Below are 19,573 nucleotides of genomic sequence, written 5' to 3'. Positions count from 1 at the left end.
ATCCAGTGAATTTGGCTGGGAGGTTTAGAGGATTTCCAGTTTGTCGTTATTAATCGCGTCCCTTTGATGACCAGACAGCGAAGAAGGTGAGGAGAAAACCCCAAACAATGGGCCACAAATTCTGACATGTTAAATATCTCAGTCCAGTACTGGTGTAAGGAAGGGCAAAGCCAGAACATGGGAATAATATTGGCAGAGGACTGATGACATCAGTCACACAGTGGATTGCCGCCCTCGTAGATTTGTTACTCCGCCGCTTTCTGCCTTAAGCAGTGAACTGTGGGCCTATCGCATCATATTGTTTGCAGTTTGGCAGTGCATGACTCATAAATATAATTTCCTCCATAATCATTACTGTTCATCATACATCATGCTTGAAATATCCTGTGGGGAATTTTTTTTTTTTTTTTTGATTATGGTCATATTGACACTGGCCAGTGTCACACCTCGTTCCCATGCTTGGATTAGATGGTCCCCTTGTCCCCACTGGAAGCCGAACTGGAACTGACGCTGTTCGATCGGAGCTCTCTTGGCACTAAAAGCCTCTCCGTTTATTTTATTGATTGGCTGGATGTTACAATCTGGTGCATCTACGGACTAGCTGACCTCCCTTTGAATACCCAGATCACAAACCCACTGTCCCTTTTTTTTTTTTTACATTTAGCACCTAAGGAAGATGGATGGGGACACCCATGAAGAGCCAGTCCGGGACCTGAATGAGCTGCAGAATGCTGATTGGGTGAGAACGGGTACCTTACCAATTGTCTTCATCTGAACATTTTGGCCAAGTTTGCTTCATATCAAACGTTGTTGGTTGTCTTTTTATTTTTTTTAGGCGCGGTTCTGGGTGCAGGTGATGCGGGATCTGAGGAACGGCGTGAAGCTGAAGAAGGTGCAGGAGCGGCAGTACAACCTCCTGCCCATCGAGTACCAGCTGACCCCCTACGAGATGCTGATGGATGACATTCGCTCCAAGCGCTACACACTGCGCAAGGTCATGGTGAGTGGGCCGGCCTACATGACCTCTGACCTTTCACCACAGGGCGTGCCACAGATCTTGGTCTGATCTCTGAGCTTCGTCTGGTTCCTCTAGTTTGTCTGCACTTGTTGTTGGAATTTTGAGGTGTGGTCTTTCGTGTCGTCATCTGGAATCTTGCTCATCATTACAAGGTGCTTACTGTCAGCCGTGTGTGACGAAGACCGAATGTGAAACTTCGCCACTCCTAGTGTTCCGCCCCCACCCGCCCAACAGTAGCCAGATTTCAGTCTCCATTAACCTTCCTGTTACAGTGAAAAAGAAAAGTTACATCAAGTTGTGGGTCATTTTAAACAGCCAAGAAAAATAAATTTAGCCTCTTATTAAATATTGAGAACATGAAACAAAGTCCCATATTAAATAACTGGAATGAACATATTTAGATTCCTTTCAGTGCTTTCTCTGGCATTTGTTCTATATATTAATGAGTTTGTTTCTTTGGGCAGTTTAAGCATAAATTAATTTCTCTCCTGTGCACACACTGAGTGTGTCTACAGATGTTCACAGATCCGTTCCCTTGCATATGTAATATGCAAACTTTATCTGCAGCATGTCCACCGTTTTTGCATTTATCATATGTTGTCTTGTTGTTCACCCGTAACGTATTTAATTAACAACTAATGACTACTCTGGATAAAAGCCGTGGTCTGCATAGCCTTGTCATAACCCTCGGGTTAAAAATACTGCAGAGGAGAGCAAAGTAAACCTTGAAGTCTATACCCTCTCTGATAATGTGTGTATTTGTGTATGTATGTGTGGTAAAATGCGGTAACTGCTTGAACTTTGTTCAGGTGTTAAGATTTTGATTGAGATACACATGGCCACTCAGTTTACATTTACATTTATGGCATTTATCAGACGCCCTTATCCAGAGCGACTTACAATCAGTAGTTACAGGGACAGTCCCCCTGGAGCAACTTAGGGTTAAGTGTCTTGCTCAGGGACACAATGGTAGTAAGTGGGATTTGAACCTGTGACTCTGTAGTCTTCTGGTTCATAGGCAAGTGTGTTACCCACTAGGCTACTACCATCCCAGTTACAGGGTCATCTGGCACCATGAAAAAGCCTCATGTGCACCTGTTTCTAAGCCAGGAAGGGTTCAGGTTCACCTTTTACCTCCTCCAGATTAACCGAGGGACCTCTTCTAGAGGGGAAGGCACACACACACACACACACACACACACACTCTTGCTTGTGCGTGAAAGTGAAGTGATTGTCATTGTGAAGAACAGCACACGGGGATACAACGAAATGTGTCCTCTGCATTTAATCATCCTCCTTGGTGAGCATTGTGTGGGGACTCTACTTTTCTCATTTGAACCGCGAACCTTCTGATTATGGGTCCATTTCCTTACCTGCTAGTTCTTGCAACTAATATAAACTATTTAATCATACTTCCTTGGTTGACTGGAACACTATAATAATATAAATTATTTTTATTATGTTAACGCTCAAGAGTTTGCAGTGTAATATAATATGAATGACCATTTCGCCATTCTTCCCATGATGCTCTAGGTGAACGGGGATATTCCGCCCAGGTTAAAGAAGAGTGCTCACGAGGTCATCCTGGAGTTCATTAGGTCCAGGCCCCCACTCAACCCGGTGAGTGCACTCATCTAATCAGATTATGGTAGCACTGAATGATGGAGGTGGATTGTTGTTATGTTTTTCTTCTACTTTTTAATGTGGTATTACCCATCCTGTCTAAATGCTGCTACCATGTCTTGTCAGGTTTCTGCCCGTAAGCTGAAGCCACACCCACAGCGACCTCCCAGCCTTCACGAGCGCATCTTGGAAGAGATCAAGGCTGAAAGGAAGCTCCGCCCAGTTTCTCCAGACATGATACGCAGGAGCCGGCTGGGTGAGGGACAGGGCGGTGAATGCGGACACCGCAATGCACACACACATTATATATGCATATATATGTACATTTGTAGATAATGTGGAATATTGCAGACCGACAGGTCTAATCAAAATGCACATATAGGACAGTGCACGTATAGGACAGTCACACCCAGATGCAGTGCCATTTTCTTGTGCATGGCTGCTTTGGCTGCAGTGTGGTAGGCTCTAACATAATAACGCTCATTTCTCCTTCTCATCCTGCTTACGTTTTTCTTCCCCACATTTAATTTTACTCTGTAGCATTTATTTATTTAAAAATTGTTCATGTGAAAATCCAATCAGAATGGGCTCGGGGTGCAGTCGTACGTTGCTGTCATTATTGTGTAGAAATGTGTGTTTTTAATTACTGGTTGCATCTACATCAGTATGTCTTTTTTTTTAAGACATATTTTAAATGGTTACGGATTTGGTCCAGTGGAAGTTGAAGGTTTGCTCAACGTAAATAGGCACAATTCAAATATTCGCAAGTGTATGGCGGGGGAAAAACTGCCAAAATGTGACTACAAATGTATTTATTTATTTGTTTTACTATAAAAATTAATGCACATCATGTACCCTTAGCATGTAGGTATGTAGGATCAAGCTTTCATGATGCACAACAGTTTATTTATTTATTTTGACATTTTGTAACCAGTCTCTTACCGCGTTTGTGAGACTGCGGATAAATGTCATGGGATCTTGTAAGCCTTCGGTACTCCATGAATCACACGCCCACATGTCTTTAGGCAGGGAATTCCTTTTTCAACTCCTAACTCCCTGCTCCCGTATCACCCAACCCCTGTTTTTCTTACAGTAATACGGCCGCTTAGCATGTCATACAGTTTTGATTCTGCAGGTAAACTTGCCAGCGATACTGGTTATTTTTCTTATTAAATTATTTTTGCTTCTTCCCGATCCAATCATCAGTTGCTGTTTTTGTGGGGACTGGGCAAGAATGGCTTTGTCACAGAGGTGTAAATAATGTTTTTATATTAGGAATTGGAAGGGGGGTGGCCTTAGTTAACCTTTTGAAGGGGCGACTTGCGCCCTCAGGTTCCATCACCAGCTGTGACATGAAAACAGACACCGTCCCACGGGAGAGGAGAGAGGAGAGGTTCTGCGCTCATCTTTCACTGGTGAAAGGCTTTGCCAGACTAAACACAACATGGTTAGCAGAGCTGGGCAGAAAATCGATTTGGGGAAAAAAAAAAAAAAAAAATGCTCAGAATGGTCAAACGCTGCAAAAAAAAAAAAGAAGTTATGATGTTTGGTAGGGCTGTTGGATAATATCGATACAGCAATATATTGCCAAATTTTAGGTGATATTGTATCTATACAGGGAGATCAAATATGTGCTGTGAAGCGTTTTCTTTAGTGAGATCAGCGTGCAAGTACAACCTCCACTCCTGTGGATGGCGCTGTACAGCTGGGTACTTTGCATTGCTTCTTTGCAGTTCAGGCTGTAGAATATCGCAATATGTACAGTATCACAGTATATTGTGACCTGTGTACTGTGATATATGTCATATCGCGAGATCCTTGCCGATAAAATGATTATCTGAACACACTTCATATTCTTAAAATGTGTAGATATTTTATAACCTGCAAAAAACAAAGTGTAACTTCTTTTTACATTGTAATGCAACAGTAAATCGTCCCCATATTTCTCGAATCAGACTATTGGCAATTAAGATGACATTTGCTAAAAGTAGTCTGTCTTTATCTGTTCTGGACTAATATGAACAAAAAAAAAAATGTGTTAAGGAAGTCAACATGCATTTTGCGAAGAATTCATTACGATTCATTCTTAAATATTCTTACATTTTTGCATTAGAAAGTTTTATTCTAATTAATTAACTTTTCAAGTGCAGAACAACGCCAGCCAAATAAGTCCATATATGCAATTTTCTCCAGTCACTGTAGATTAAGAGGCTGTGTTGACGCCAGCGAGAAACATCAACTGGTTGCCGCTCCTGCACTCCCTGCACTGCGGACACGCCCATAAACCGCTGACTCGATGTGTACGAGTGAGCGTTCGGTGAACAAAACGCAGCGCCGTTTGTTTATTTGAACACGTAAAACGTTTCAAAATGAATCGCAGCTCTGGTGTAAATCAAGATAAAGGTCTTGTATCTTCTGATTGACCTGTGGATGGAGGGCTTCTCTCCTCTCTTTCCTTCCTTCACTTGGTGATCTTTGTAGCCCCTCCCACTTCTCACATGGTGCACAGCAGTGGCTTTTCTTTGTGTGTGTGTGTTTTTTTTTTTTTTTTTTTTTTTTTTTTTTTTTTTTATGTAATTGAAGTGTGTGTGTTGTCTGTTTTGTGCTGAAATCACGCTGACCCGACTCACACACTCACATTCTCCTGCTCCGGCACCTCGTATCAGCCGCCGATCAGCTGTTCTCCCTGTGAGCGTGACCGATCTGGTCCGCGTCACCGTGGCAACGCTGCTGATCGCTGTAGCTCAAACACTGTGTGTTTGGTATTGAAGGATGTGTTCCTTTTTAGGAGCAGGCAAAAGCATCAGCACACCTCAGGACTTGTTCCGAACTTCAGGTAAAGTGGAACGAATGAACACACACTCATGCATCCCTGCTCCGCTCCGAGCACAACACCAAATTTTTGTGTGTGTTTGTGTACAGAAACAAAATCTTGAAATATATCTATATCTAGATATTTGCATCCGTTGGTGTTCCATGACAGATTTATTTTTATGGCTTTGTGCCTGGATGGTACATGGGAGTCATACAAGTTTTTAAAAATTATCAATAGTGAAATTCCACACATTTAACCCCTGAACCCCCCGAACTTCATGATTTACATTTGAACCTTTTTTGACTCAACTGCAAGCCACCTGCTGTGACTTTACAACTCATGACAAGACTTTATAAAGTCAGAGTTTTTTTGTTGTCACGTAAATATATGATTTTGTCTTGTATTTCAAATTTTTTTTTATCTCAGAATTTTAACCCCTCATCTATCTGTTTATTGTCTTTTATTATATCCCACAGTGGGGCTAATACACCTTTGTAAGACGTGGACATACATCTTGGAGTGACAGAGTGTAATGTGTGAGGGTTGCCCTGAATGCTGTGAAAGTCTCCTGTAACCTCCGTTATTAATATTTCATGAGTTGGTTTATTTTTGTCCTGCCTCGACCCGTTCGGTCATGGACGTCAGAGTTCTAACATTGGTGCAGAGGTTTTTAATGCCCAGCCTGGCGTCAGCTTGGATTGAACAGATGTGGGTGTTTCTGAGCTTTTTCCTTAATTACAGGTTCTGTTCAATTTAATGCAGCAAAGGTTTTTTTTTTTTTTCTCTTATTTGATCTGGGACTAGCAGAAAGTGTGCACATCACGTGTCACTTATGAAGAAAGTTCAATGTTCTTGCTCCTGGCTGCCCTCACAGACATGTCCACGCCAGATGCTCCTAGGAAGCTGGCCATTAGCACGCTGGCCCTGTCCAATGGCGCGCCACCTGCCCAGATGACTGCCAATGGGCAGCCGCTGTCTCAGAGGAAGAGGCTGTTGAAGGCGCCCACACTGGCTGAACTGGACAGCTCGGAGTCTGATGTGAGTCTTTCATTCTTCATAGTGTTAAACTGAGTTTAGTAACAGTCGGGGACATTCTGGAGATGAACAAGTTGTTATGTACACCTGTGTGTTTCAGGAGGAGCTAAGTCGCAGGTCACCCAGCTCTTCCAGTATGTCCACCTCCATGGTGGATGACACGTCACCGGAGTCCTTCATGGGGCAGAAGAGTAAGAGTTCCCTGACTCGACGTAATCATTAAAAATAATCTTAAAAATGTACATTTCTCATCTAACCTCTGTCACCCCGTTTAGCTCCGCCCAGGTTTCTGCCCATCTCCTCCACCCCTCAGCCTGACAAGCGACAGTTCCCCCAGAGGAGGCACTCCATCGAGAAGGAAGCCCCGACCGACGTCCGTCCTTTCCACCCCCCATCCCGACAGAGTTCCAAGTCCCTGGTACGTTCCTCCCATAGAGCCGGGACCTGCAGCATAATCCGGGCCATACGCCATCACGCTTATATAATATAATCCGGTGTTTAGCTCTGAAATGCAACAAAAACGACCGTGTGTTCTTCAAGAGTTCACCTGATTCTGAGTGTGGAATACTCGCGGCCTGGCTGTGTGCTGGCAGAACCAATTGAGCCAAATTTGTGACGCCCAGACCACTAGTGGGAAAGTGGCGGGCCCACAGTTCAGTTCGGCGGCGCTCGCATGAATGGCCTGAGCCTCTTTCCCGCGCTTGTCTCGCTTATAGTCTTAAATATTACAGCAAGCTTTATTTTCAAGAATTAATTACGATTAATCATGATTAATTATTTGCGAAATGTGTGGTCTTTAAATCGATTACATTGTGGTTGATGTGATTTTGTTAGAATGTTAAGCACATGGGATTCCATCAATTAAAACAATAATTTTCCCTGCACTGTGCTGCAGATGACGTCGGGGAGCTCTGAGGTAAACTGCTCTACTTCGTGATTTATTGAGCAACTCCTTTGGTTAATTTTTTGTTAAACGAAAAAACTATTTTTTCGGGCCACATTGTCATTAGATGATTATTAACCATTTATGGTTTAAAATCCAAGAGTGCAGCGCGGCTGTTGGTGTTTTTATGAAATGAAAAGCCTGAAACTCACTGATGTCAATTCCCTCCCGTGATCAGGCGGCGGGACCTGGCGCTGCCCGTACGGTACGTTCTGTACTAGTCCACTCACCGGCGGGGTCGTGGTCGGAATGATGCGCTCCTCACTCACCTGCTAACACTGGGGGCCAGCGAGCATAATGGCCAGTGGGTTTGCATGTATGGCATGTATTAATGTCACCTTGGCCATTATGTGACTGGATGGTATTCATGCATTCGTCTGTGTCTGTATGTTTCTCATTTCGTTATAAGAAAACGTGCGATCATGTCATGCATCATCTACATGGTGGTAGGAGCCTAGTGTGTGTAAAACACTCGCCCATGAACCAGACGTCCACCAAATTCCAGGTTCAGACCCCAATTAGTGTCGCTGTAACTACTGATTGTAAGGCACCCTGGATAAGGGTGTCTGGTAAATGCTGTACCTGTAAATCTAAGCATCCCCTTGTTTTAAATGAAGGATGTTTTTAACATTGTTTTTTTTTTTATTTTGTGGTTACTGTGTAGCCTAAAGTAGTCTAAAACTACTTGTGGGTGGTAGTAGCCTAGTGGGTAACACACTCGCCTATGAACCAGAAGACCCGGGTTCGAATCCCACTTACTACCATTGTGTTCCTGAGCAAGACACTTAACCCTAAATTGCTCCAGGGGGGACTGTCCCTGTAACTACTGATTGTAAGTCGCTCTGGATAAGGGCGTCCGATAAATGCTGTAAATGTAAATGTAAAACCCTCAACACTAGCTACTTGAAACTATTGCTCTGTAACTTTTTCATTATTCTGTTTCTTGAGCTACCTCCGTAGTTTTACAACACTGACATTACGTTCTTTCCACACCAACCAAAACATGCTGAACGTTCCATAGCCGTGTTTGCCATTGGCTTTATAAAGCTCATGTTTAATGTTTCACAGCTTGCAAAACCGAAGTCGGTCAGCCTCCGCGTCATGGTTTGTTTGGTTGGTTGGTGTGGAAAGTCGCAGCTCAACACTCACATGGTGGAGGAGCGTTTCTGCCACCGCCGCACGTCCATCTGACATTCACTCATGTCGTGGCATGTCCAGTGCTCTCCGTGCCTCGATGGTTTCGGTGTGGCGGTGCATGGTGGCCAGATCACGTTCTGGGAGTGGCCTCGCTGTGGAGTGGCCTCGCTTGCGGCTGCCATGGCAACGGCCTCTGGTGCAGTATCATTCCGGGCTAAATGGCCCTGAAGTTGAGAAGCCGTGTAGTAGGGTTAAGGTTGTGTGTGTGTGTGTGTGCCGTAGGAGGAGTTCTGCTACCCTGTGGAGTGCCTGGCTCTGACCGTGGAGGAGGTGATGCACATTCGCCAGGTGCTGGTCAAGGCCGAACTGGAGAAGTTCCAGCAATACAAAGACGTCTACAATGCTCTGAAGAAAGGCAAAGTTAGTGGCAAAGCCAAACATTCTACCAGTGACATTTATATTTTAGACTTCACTTACTTTAATACACAAATAAAAATTTTAATAGAATTTCTCAAATATCTACATTGCTATAAACATATACCTGTATATACCTTATTTTACTTAATGTAGTCAAGGCTCGCAGAATTTTTATTTTAAAAATGCCATTTTTTATGCTTGTTTCATTTATTCTAATGCTGATATGCAAAATGTAAATGACCATTTACCACCTAGATGTGTGTATACCGCAACAGGTTGCGTCTATGGCAGTGTGTTTGGGTTTACATCATTAATTGTTAATGCTTAGTGGCCGTTTGGCCGCTTTTTTTGGGCTTTCAGCTCTGCTTTTCCTGTCGGACGAAGAAGTTCTCCCTCTTCACCTGGTCGTACACCTGTCAGTTCTGTAAAAGGTGAGTTGGCGCCTTCGTTCTGGTCATCAGGGTGAGCAGAAGCAGATAACTGCTAAGTGAAGTCATGACTAAGCGCCTAATGCATTGTTCTTGTTCTCGCCCCACCCTGCAGGCCCGTGTGTTCCCAGTGTTGCAAGAAGGTACGCTGCGTTTGCAACTCTCGTGACTCCGAGTGCTAATTCTGATTGTCACTTTTTTTTTTTTTAACCCCTTCCTTCTTCTCCCACATTTTGACAGATGAGGCTTCCATCAAAGCCCTATGCCACCCTGCCTATTTACTCTTTGGGCTCAAACACTTTGTCCAAGGAGGGGGGTGCAGCTCCAGCGCCACCAGCGAAGCCCTCATCCACCCATGGCCACCATCGCCATAGTTTTCACCGGAGGTACCAAACACTTTCCTTATTTTGATCAGATCTTTTTTTTTTTTTTTTTTTTAAACATTTTAGATAATCTGCTTCCACACTTGACCTGTTCCAGGTTCAGCAAAAGCAGCGAACGCTCCTCCTCAAAAGATGAAATGGAGCTGCCCAAGGAGCTGACTGAGGACTGGAGCACCATGGAAGTGTGTGTGGACTGCAAGAAGTTCATCAACGACATCATCTCCTCCAGCAAGCGCAGCCTGTCGCTGGCCACCAAGCGAGCCCGGCTGCAGCGCAAGACCCAATCCTTCTACATGTCCTCGCCCAAGGGGGCCGACTACCGGCCCTCCGAGAGGACAATCAAGGAGGTTTAGGGAAGGCTCCGCCCTCTCGCATATCACCTCGAGTGCTGATTCCATTGGTCTACATTTGCTTTTACCCATGGGTAGCGCTTCGTGAAACAGAGAGACTGTGGAATGTGCCGGAATGTGACCACTGGTCTTCTCAGTACCCCTCCCTCCCTCCCTCCTTTTAAAGAAAAACAAAAAAGTGCCAGGGGTGACCAGACGGTATTTCCGGTATTTTGTAAAGCATGATCCCCTGTCGTCCCCTTTGTCTCAGGAAACTTTGGTTTGACCTAAACCTGTAAAAAAATAAATAAATAAAACATACGTAAAGACCGGTAGCGCCCTCTGCAGAAAGCGTGCTTGGCCTGCAACTGAATAAAACTTTATCAGTGGTGGGTGGAGTCAGATGCAGCTGGACTGTCATGCATTAGGCCTGAGAATGAACATCTCTACTCTAATGGGACCCATTTGGGTCGCAAACGTATTGCTTTTGACCAAATGATTACTCCTGTTTTGTCGGTTCCCTTAATTTTTAACTGGCTGTACTAAGCAATTCGAAAACAATTGGCAGATATTAAATTTATGAATGGTGTGTAAATATGTGTTTATAGAGATCGCAGCTCAAAATTTCAGACAAAAAAAAAATATGCTCACTTTGTTGATGGCGCACTTTTGTTACTGGTGCCAAATGGTCTTCACATGGTATATATATATATATTTTTGGGCCTGGTATGTAAATAGATCAGAATTTTTCTTGTTTCACTTCTAGCCTCAGGCTCACGGACTTAAACATTTTTAAAACAACTTGTACATGCTGTATATCCAAACCATCTCAGATCTCCTCAAACACTGATTTAAGTTACTCTTCTATTGTTATTAAAATATAATTAAGTAATATATTTCATTTTGTATAGTCATTTTTGTATTTTTTTTTTTTCCCCCCAAATACAAACTCATCGTTTTAATTTTAGATTTGCAGGTCAGACAAACAGTGCCATGGGAGGAATCCCAGAATCCTCCATTTCTCCCCAGAGCAGATTTTTAAAATGTCCATGTTGTAAGAGCACATCATCTGCATTTTTTAATTATGTGTTTTTTTGTTTTTTTTTATATATATATATACTTTGTCAAGAAGCCTACCGAGAATGTACACTGCCCAAAACAGTTTGACTTGAGATTAAAGAGAACAATGATGTGCATGTTAAAATGTGGCTTTTTTTTAAAAAATGAACAAATGTCAAATAAAAAGTAGTGTTACATTTTGAATTTTGAGTTTTAATTTATTGCCTGCATTTAAGATATCGTCAGTCTGAAATTCCAAGCCAGGTAAACCCTTGGAAAATAAGTGCTGTAGTGCAATGTTGGTTTATATTAGCATTTTAAAGAAGGCTGCATCAGCGGAATTCCATGTTTCATGTTTTTGTTCTGCAGGAAGGTAAAATTCTGATCGTTGTTCAACGTCTGTCCTGCAGATGGCGTAATCGATCTTTCCAAGCGGCTCTACCTGTGTTTACCACCTTAATTGTGTCTCCTCTTTTGCGCAGATTGACCCGACCTGTGCCATCTGCTTAATCTCAACCAATCATAAAGAAAAAAAATTCAATCAACGGATAATTAGCTCATCCGTGAACTCCGCCTGCTTTTACACAGGACACAAGTGCATTTGTCAGTCATGGGCAATTATTATGCTTAAAAGCATTAAGATAACTTCAGTAATAACAGTGTTGCTGTGCTGAACACACGGTTAAAACCAAGCATAATCAATTTACGCAGATGTGTGTATTAAATTAGGATCGTGTGGTGAAAAGGGGAAGCAAAATTAATTGATTTTCTTGCATACAGTTCACCACCCGCCGGTGCATAAATCCATGTTTTGAAGGCATGGCTGTCCATATATAATCCCTTCATCTTTACCGGCCAGAATGCGGAAAGTTATTACAGGAGCCTGGCTTTGTTCAAGCACCAACAGGGCCTGGCTGGAGTGTGAATGCATGGGGATTATAACAGGAGGGTGGTCTCTGCTGTCTGCTGGGGGATATAATGAGTGTGTGTGTGTGTGTGTGTGTGTGTGTGTGTGTGTGTATGTATGAAAGTGTTGGGGGAAGGGTTGGAAACTCTGGCTATACTCCACTGCTGATGACCACACACCTCTGTCGAAAAAAAAAAGATACTCATGTTTATCATATAGGACAGCATTGTAATAAAAAAAGTTCATATTGATAGTGATATATATATATATATATATATATATATATATGTATGAAACTTCTTGTATGTATTATATGTGTGTCTATATGCATAACATATATGATATATGTACTGTGTATATATTTTATATATTTCTTACACATAAAGTGAATATTTTTGGTTATAGAGATAGCTCACAAAATCTAGAAATCCAGTGTATCCGATTATGAATATATTACCTCAAAAAAGGATTCACAACTTCTGAAATGTATGAAATATCACTAGGATATACTGTATTTACAACTCTGCATTAGATCCCATGCTACTGTATATGTATATATCCGAAATTAAGTTCTTAAGTTCTGACATACAGGCACCTCTGCACCTTTCTGAGGGCAAGTGAACACAAATCAGACCCATGACAGGAATAAAATATCTTTTTGAATTCTATTTTACAGACACATTCATGGCAATAACAATTTGTTATGCTGCAACTAATGTGTTTTTAAGTAAACATCATTATCGCATTTATTTATATAACATAACATTCAAATCAAATATTATAAAAAAAAAGCACAGAACACCAGAACATATATTATTCATAAAGTTCATTAGATAAGATGTTGGTGCAGCCAGTTCAGCAGCTGATGTGTGTTGGATGTGCGCAAAAAAGCAAGCCTGCCTGGTCACATGACTCGTGGTTCCCTTGGCTACAGTTGTCAAGGACTATCTAGGCTACAGGCTGAGAATGCTGTAGCATAGAACAGGGGGGTGACTGCAATCCATTTCCAAACTACATATGGTTCCCGTTCGTGCCGACGAGAGTGCTGTCGCCATTTGACAATTCCAACTTCTTCCCATCTCAGTTAGAATCGCCTTCGTGGCACAGAAAGGGCCATTTGTGAGGCGCGTGATGTATCTTTCACCGCCACGGTTCCCATCAGACCTGTAATAACGATCTGTTCGCAAAGAGCCCCACTTGCGGAAATGACTGGACAAATCAACAGAGACGCCTGAGGAGTCTCATCTGAGGGCCCTTCGCATTGTTCCGCTGCAGCGATACGATGCCACTTGTCATTCCCAAGAGTCCAACGGAGCGGTACAGCCGGGGCCAATCTTGTCGTGTGCGATTGGCAAGAATATGCTGCGAGGACTGCGGACCCACATTTTCTCCGCCCCCCCCCTGCTTTTGATGGCTGAGGGCGTCTTGTCTGCGAGCATTGAAAACGCTCTTGAAACGCTCCCGCACGCTAAATGTCAGAAACAATGTCAGAGGTGACCAAAGGCACAAGCAGGGCAGCTCCTCCAAAAGGTTACGAGGCACCGAAGACAGATTTGGATGTGGACCACGTGTACCCCCCCCAGCCATGCAGCTGTTTGGGGGCCATGCAGTCCGACACCTATGCGCATCATCCAAAAAGTTCCTTTGATTTAGGTGGCAGCAGATGCTAGCAAGCTACAGTGGAGTTCCCTGGAGCCTTAAACATGAGGGACATTCGCTCACGCCTGTAGTTAAGGCGCTTTAGATGGTTTGCCGGCCCCATCGGTGACCCCTTCTTCTTTATTTTCTGGACCCAGGGAGTAGCCGCGCTCTGTCAGTTCATGGTGGATTTGGCCGGTTGGAGACGCAGATTAGTGCCAGGGAACCGTGGTCGAACAACTTGTACGGCAGCGTGCCTCTAGAGGTCCAGACGTCGGCCTTGGGGTCGTAGCATTCGAAGCAGTCGGAGTCCTCGATGCCGTCGTGGTTGTTGAGGAAGCGCCCGCCAGTCACGTAGAGCTTGTTGTTGATGACGGTGGCGGAGTGGTGCATCCTTCTTTCCTTCATGTTCTCGCACTTCACAAACTTGTTGGCCCTGGTGTCGTAGGCTATTACTCGCCGCGTGTAACCTTTAACAAAACACACTGGTTTACTTGTAGACATGTATATCCCAACACATAATCCAGCTAAACTGTGCAAAACCACAACTTATACTGTTGGTCAGCTTTGTAAGTCACTAGGGCGAAAACATGACAAAATCCATGTAAACTGGACTTCACTTCTTCTAAAGACACACATAGGGGCAGGTGGTGGCCTAGCAGTTAAGGAAGCGAACCCGTATTCAGTTGTCGGTTTGAATCCCGATCTGCCAAGATGCCACTGAGGTGCCACTGAGCAAAGCACCGTCCCCACACACTGCTCCCTGGGCGCCTGTCATGGCTGCCCACTGCTCACTCAGGGTGAGGGGTTAAATGCAGAAGACAAATTTCACTGTGTGCACTGTGTGCACATGTGACAATCACTTCACTTTTAAATAAATTAATAAATACAAAATATTGCCCGCTGCAAGAAAGCTAAAGTGATCTTTTTAGAATATCTCTGAAACACAGCTATTTCCCCTCAGGTCAAGTCATGTGACCTTTAAATATGAAAAAGTGTTTCCATGGCAGTTGTACAAAATATGTAAAAATTGCTTCCTCATGTGTGCCTGGCGGCCACCCTGCTGTAAACGACCAGACTAGCTGGTCAGCCAGCTAAACCTACTTAAACTGGTTATCTGGTTTATGTTTTCCCCAGATAAACAAGGCATGACAAAAACAGACCTCACCTCCAACGATGTAGATCTTGTCCTCTATTACAGCAGCGGGAGCACAGACATTCTTCACCGTCCTGGTCTCCAGCCTTGACCAGAGATTCCGGGAGATGTGATAGACCTTTGAAAATTCGGCACACAACGCATCAAACGTGTCCAAGCCCAACGCTTGCTCGAAAACGCCGCCTATGCAGGCTGACTGGACGTACAAATGTTCAAGATTCAGGAAGCATACGTTACCTGTACTAATCTTACAGGATTCTGCATGGCATCCTCCCCTCCGAACACATAGATCCGCTGGTCGTTAGCCGCCACTGCCGGATGCAGGACTGCCGTGGGCATGGGGGACATGGCCTCCCATTGGTTAAACATGCTGTTGTAGCGCTCCATCGTGTTCGAGATCTGCTTGTTAGCCCCGATGCCTCCCAGAGCGAAGATGAAGTGCAGGTAGGACACGCTCTGGTGGGCGTAGCGAGGCTCCAGCATGGGTTCGGCCGTGCGCCACTGGTTGGTCTTCAAGGACAGGGTGTAGACAGTGGCGCTAACCACACTCTCGCCAGAAATCATGCTGAGGCTAAGGCCGCCCACCACGTAGAGGATACTGTGGATGCAGACGTACGCGGCCTTGTAGAGGCGTAGCGGGAGCTTGGCGAGCCACTGCCAGCGCTGGGTGCGCTCGTCGTAAAGCAGCGCCTCGCGGGACGTCTGCTCGTTGTTCTTCCGTCCACCGACCACCACGAGCGTCTCGCGGCAGGTGTAGCGCCGTGGCGTTGTCCACAGTGGCTTCAGGTCGCCCGTGCACTTGGCACTGACCGAGAACATGAGCCGCCGCACCGACTCAATGATCTCAGTGCAGAGCGTGGACGACTGGACCAGAGGGTCATTAGCGATGAACTGGAAGAGGTACGTCGGGTGGATGTAGCGCAGGCGAACCTTCTTGAAGAGGTCGTGAATGGCTCCGCGGCGGGAAAACGGGTCATGGTGGATCCATGCTAGCAGTGTCTCAAACACCTGCTCCTCCTCAGCGCACAGCCGGTCGTCCTCCAGGTAGCACATGAGCTCCGGCAGGGAGAGCTCGCAGAAGTCCTCGGAGGCGGCCACGTCGGAGAAGCTGCGCACCGCCATCTCCTTGGCTTTGTCGCGCAAGCTCTCGCAGTGCAGGATCTCGGAGAGCCGAATCATGCTCAGACAGTTGTCCGGGTTTAGTTGCTCCTGCAGGAAGGCCGAGCAGGCCTCAAACAGGCGGCCATATTGCAACATGGACGCCGCCTGCATCAGCGGCAGCACCAGCTCCATGGTGATTGTGACGATGCCGGTGTAGACGTAGTCCACGATGCTGCTCAGGACCTCCGTCGTGATCCCCTTCAGGTCTACTCGGGCCTGGTTGCTCTCGCGGAAGTTGCTGCAGAACATGGCCCGGAAGTAGGGGCTGCTGGACACCAGGACATTCCTGTGGCAGGGGATCTCCTGGTCCTCTGTGCAGAGGAGCACATCGGTGAAGATCCGCTCCTGTCTCAGGCAGTTAAGTTGGCACAGCAGGTGTGCCGGGAGCTCCTGGTCCTTGAAAGGGAAGGTCTCTACCGAAGAACTGGCCATTCTGGGGGGGGGGGGGGCAAATAAATGCATTTGCATTGTATTCCATGAACATCTCTGTGGCCATCAGAGATTGGCCTTGATGTGATGACCAGTGACACGCCGCCTTCGATAGGCTCCCATAAATCACCTTAATGTGTACTTTTAGCGCTTGGCCACACTTCCCCCCATCAAAGCTAACTTTATCAAAGCAGTTATGTCACATCCCAGCTGTTTCTCCCCCCACAGTGGCTTTGCCCTTGAACGGACCCCATAGTTTAGATGAGGGCATTTCACGAGGCTATTATCGACACTAAGTCGTCTAATCACCCCAGAGACAGCTACCGATTTTTATTGAGAGACCACCCTGGACGATATATCATTATTGTTTATTAATAACCTCAATTACTGAGCCGACGATTCCCCATCTTATTAAAAACAAAACTGCTCATCAAATCCCAGCTCAAAAAAAATGCTTTGATTTGTACAAACCATAAGCAGTGTTTAAAGCATTTACAATGGCCTGAAATCAAAAGTCTGCTATTGAAGTCTGATGTTTTAAAATAATATGTATTTTAAAAAGCAAGTCCACACCAGTGCCTTGCTTAATAATAGTAAAATTATTGGTGTGATGACTGTCAAAGTCTGTGCATTCACCTAGTTATTACAGACATTTTCTCACAAACATGACGCGATCCCTTACCTCTCTCTTTCTGACCTTCAAATGTTAAGAAAAACCAGGCCGATTCATCTGAGAAACTGTCCCGACATTTCCTCTCCCCGCTGTCTCTCTCGCTCACCGTCCAGCAATGTCGTTAATGGCTGCTGGACGTGCGTGTGGAGAAAGTTGGGGGGCTACAATCTTGCCATGCGGCCGCTGTGTACATTCCAGCCCCCCTAAGAATAGTTGGCGGTGGCGGTGCCTGTGCTCTCATGTGACCCTCCCCTTGTTTGTTCCCACACCGGTTGACTGGTCATCGTGCTCCATGTGTGTTTACTGGGCCAGGGGCAGGGGTGGCAGTCGGGTAACGTCCCCTCCCCCTGGCAATCATCTGTTGCTCAGGAAGATGGTAAATATAGTGCCGTGGTGATGGGTGGGCAGAGCTAGACGGACAGCTGGGGTCTAGATGCCTCGTTTCGCCTCAGGTGGGGAGAATGTCAGGGACCTTTGGTGACGCGTGTGGCTCTGTGTTTCAGCGCTGTGACATGCAGCTTGCATCACCAAGTCTCCTGTGAAGGGGTACTACCAAATCAATCTTAAAGGTCCCCTATTATGAAAATTTCACTTTTTGATATTATTAATGACATTAATAAGTCCTCTAGCCTGTCCTGCCCTGCATTGGCTAGAAATGGCGATAGGTGTACAGGGAGTGCAGAATTATTAGGCAAATGAGTATTTTGTCCACATCATCCTCTTCATGTATGTTGTCTTACTCCAAGCTGTACAGGCTTGAAAGCCTACTACCAATTAAGCATATTAGGTGATGTGCATCTCTGTCATGAGAAGGGGTGTGGTCTAATGACATCAGGTGTGCAAAGTTATTAGGCAACTTCCTTTCCTTTGGCACAATGGGTCAAAAGAAGGACTTGACAGGCTCAGAAAAGTCAAAAATAGTGAGATATCTTGCAGAGGGATGCAGCACTCTTAAAATTGCAAAGCTTCTGAAGCGTGATCATCAAACAATCAAGCGTTTCATTCAAAATAGTCAACAGGGTCGCAAGAAGCATGTGGAAAAACCAAGGCGCAAAATAACTGCCCATGAACTGAGAAAAGTCAAGCGTGCAGCTGCCAAGATGCCACTTGCCACCAGTTTGGCCATATTTCAGAGCTGCAACATCACTGGAGTGCCCAAAAGCACAAGGTGTGCAATACTCAGAGACATGGCCAAGGTAAGAAAGGCTGAAAGACGACCACCACTGAACAAGACACACAAGCTGAAATGTCAAGACTGGGCCAAGAAATATCTCAAGACTGATTTTACTAAGGTTTTATGGACTGATGAAATGAGAGTGAGTCTTGATGGGCCAGATGGATGGGCCGTGGCTGGATTGGTAAAGGGCAGAGAGCTCCAGTCCGACTCAGACGCCAGCAAGGTGGAGGTGGAGTACTGGTTTGGGCTGGTATCATCAAAGATGAGCTTGTGGGGCCTTTTCGGGTTGAGGATGGAGTCAAGCTCAACTCCCAGTCCTACTGCCAGTTTCTGGAAGACACCTTCTTCAAGCAGTGGTACAGGAAGAAGTCTGCATCCTTCAAGAAAAACATGATTTTCATGCAGGACAATGCTCCATCACACGCGTCCAAGTACTCCACAGCGTGGCTGGCAAGAAAGGGTATAAAAGAAGAAAAACTAATGACATGGCCTCCTTGTTCACCTGATCTGAACCCCATTGAGAACCTGTGGTCCATCATCAAATGTGAGATTTACAAGGAGGGAAAACAGTACACCTCTCTGAACAGTGTCTGGGAGGCTGTGGTTGCTGCTGCACACAATGTTAATGGTGAACAGATCAAAACACTGACAGAATCCATGGATGGCAGGCTTTTGAGTGTCCTTGCAAAGAAAGGTGGCTATATTAGTTGCTGATTTGATTTTGTTTTGTTTTTGAATGTCAGAAATGTATATTTGTGAATGTGAAGATGTTATATTGGTTTCACTGGTAAAAATAAATAATTGAAATGGGTATATATTTGTTTTTTGTTAAGTTGCCTAATAATTATGCACAGTAATAGTCACCTGCACACACAGATATCCCCCTAAAATAGCTAAAAATAAAAACAAACTAAAAACTACTTCCAAAAACATTCAGCTTTGACATTAATGAGTTTTTTGGGTTCATTGAGAACATGGTTGTTGTTCAATAATAAAATTATTCCTCAAAAATACAACTTGCCTAATAATTCTACACTCCCTGTAAAGTGTGCTTTGGCCATTTTGCATCACTGTTCAGATCTGGAATATGTCATCATAAGGGGTTATCTCCACCGACCGCCATGGCTTCCCAACATTCGAAGCATTGCAGTTGCTCGTGGTTCGGTGCAAAAATTAGCACAAATGTTTTAACCCACGCAAGACCAGAGGGGTTAATAAAAAAATTTCCTGGAAAAAATACCGATA

At 44.8% G+C, this 19,573-nt stretch overlaps 2 protein-coding genes across 8 annotated transcripts in view; one reads left to right on the top strand and one right to left on the bottom strand.

Annotated features, from left to right (window-relative positions):
* The window catches only part of spire1a (spire-type actin nucleation factor 1a), a 29,704-nt gene extending 18,320 nt beyond the window's left edge, over nt 1-11,384 (top strand). Inside the window, exons 5-20 of one of the 7 annotated variants that reach the window (XM_028964493.1) lie at nt 665-739; nt 836-1,000; nt 2,552-2,638; nt 2,768-2,897; nt 3,735-3,776; nt 5,430-5,477; nt 6,331-6,494; nt 6,592-6,682; nt 6,767-6,909; nt 7,387-7,407; nt 7,613-7,639; nt 8,854-8,991; nt 9,349-9,419; nt 9,532-9,559; nt 9,657-9,802; nt 9,897-11,384. In XM_028964493.1, coding sequence (XP_028820326.1) covers nt 665-739; nt 836-1,000; nt 2,552-2,638; nt 2,768-2,897; nt 3,735-3,776; nt 5,430-5,477; nt 6,331-6,494; nt 6,592-6,682; nt 6,767-6,909; nt 7,387-7,407; nt 7,613-7,639; nt 8,854-8,991; nt 9,349-9,419; nt 9,532-9,559; nt 9,657-9,802; nt 9,897-10,152 — 1,632 coding nt within the window. In that variant the 3' untranslated portion in view covers nt 10,153-11,384. The remainder of the gene's footprint in view (nt 1-664; nt 740-835; nt 1,001-2,551; nt 2,639-2,767; nt 2,898-3,734; nt 3,777-5,429; nt 5,478-6,330; nt 6,495-6,591; nt 6,683-6,766; nt 6,910-7,386; nt 7,408-7,612; nt 7,640-8,853; nt 8,992-9,348; nt 9,420-9,531; nt 9,560-9,656; nt 9,803-9,896) is intronic. The other 6 variants (XM_028964495.1, XM_028964496.1, XM_028964494.1 and 3 more) reach the window with 6 other exon arrangements.
* A 1,356-nt stretch (nt 11,385-12,740) lies between these two features.
* Nucleotides 12,741-17,431, bottom strand: klhl38a (kelch-like family member 38a). Its single transcript, XM_028964157.1, has 4 exons — nt 17,161-17,431; nt 15,126-16,482; nt 14,901-15,006; nt 12,741-14,202 (listed from the first exon to the last, which is right to left on the bottom strand). The coding sequence occupies exons 2-4, from the start codon at nt 16,479-16,481 to the stop codon at nt 13,913-13,915; spliced, it is 1,752 nt and encodes a 583-aa protein (XP_028819990.1). The 5' UTR covers nt 16,482; nt 17,161-17,431; the 3' UTR covers nt 12,741-13,912.
* Nucleotides 17,432-19,573: the final 2,142 nt, after the last annotated feature.

The sequence above is a fragment of the Denticeps clupeoides genome, chromosome 20, assembly GCF_900700375.1.
Source record: "Denticeps clupeoides chromosome 20, fDenClu1.1, whole genome shotgun sequence".
NCBI classification, from domain to species: Eukaryota; Metazoa; Chordata; class Actinopteri; order Clupeiformes; family Denticipitidae; genus Denticeps; species Denticeps clupeoides.
The sequence above is the reverse complement of the archived record's forward strand: the minus strand, read 5'-3'. Positions and strand labels throughout refer to the sequence as shown.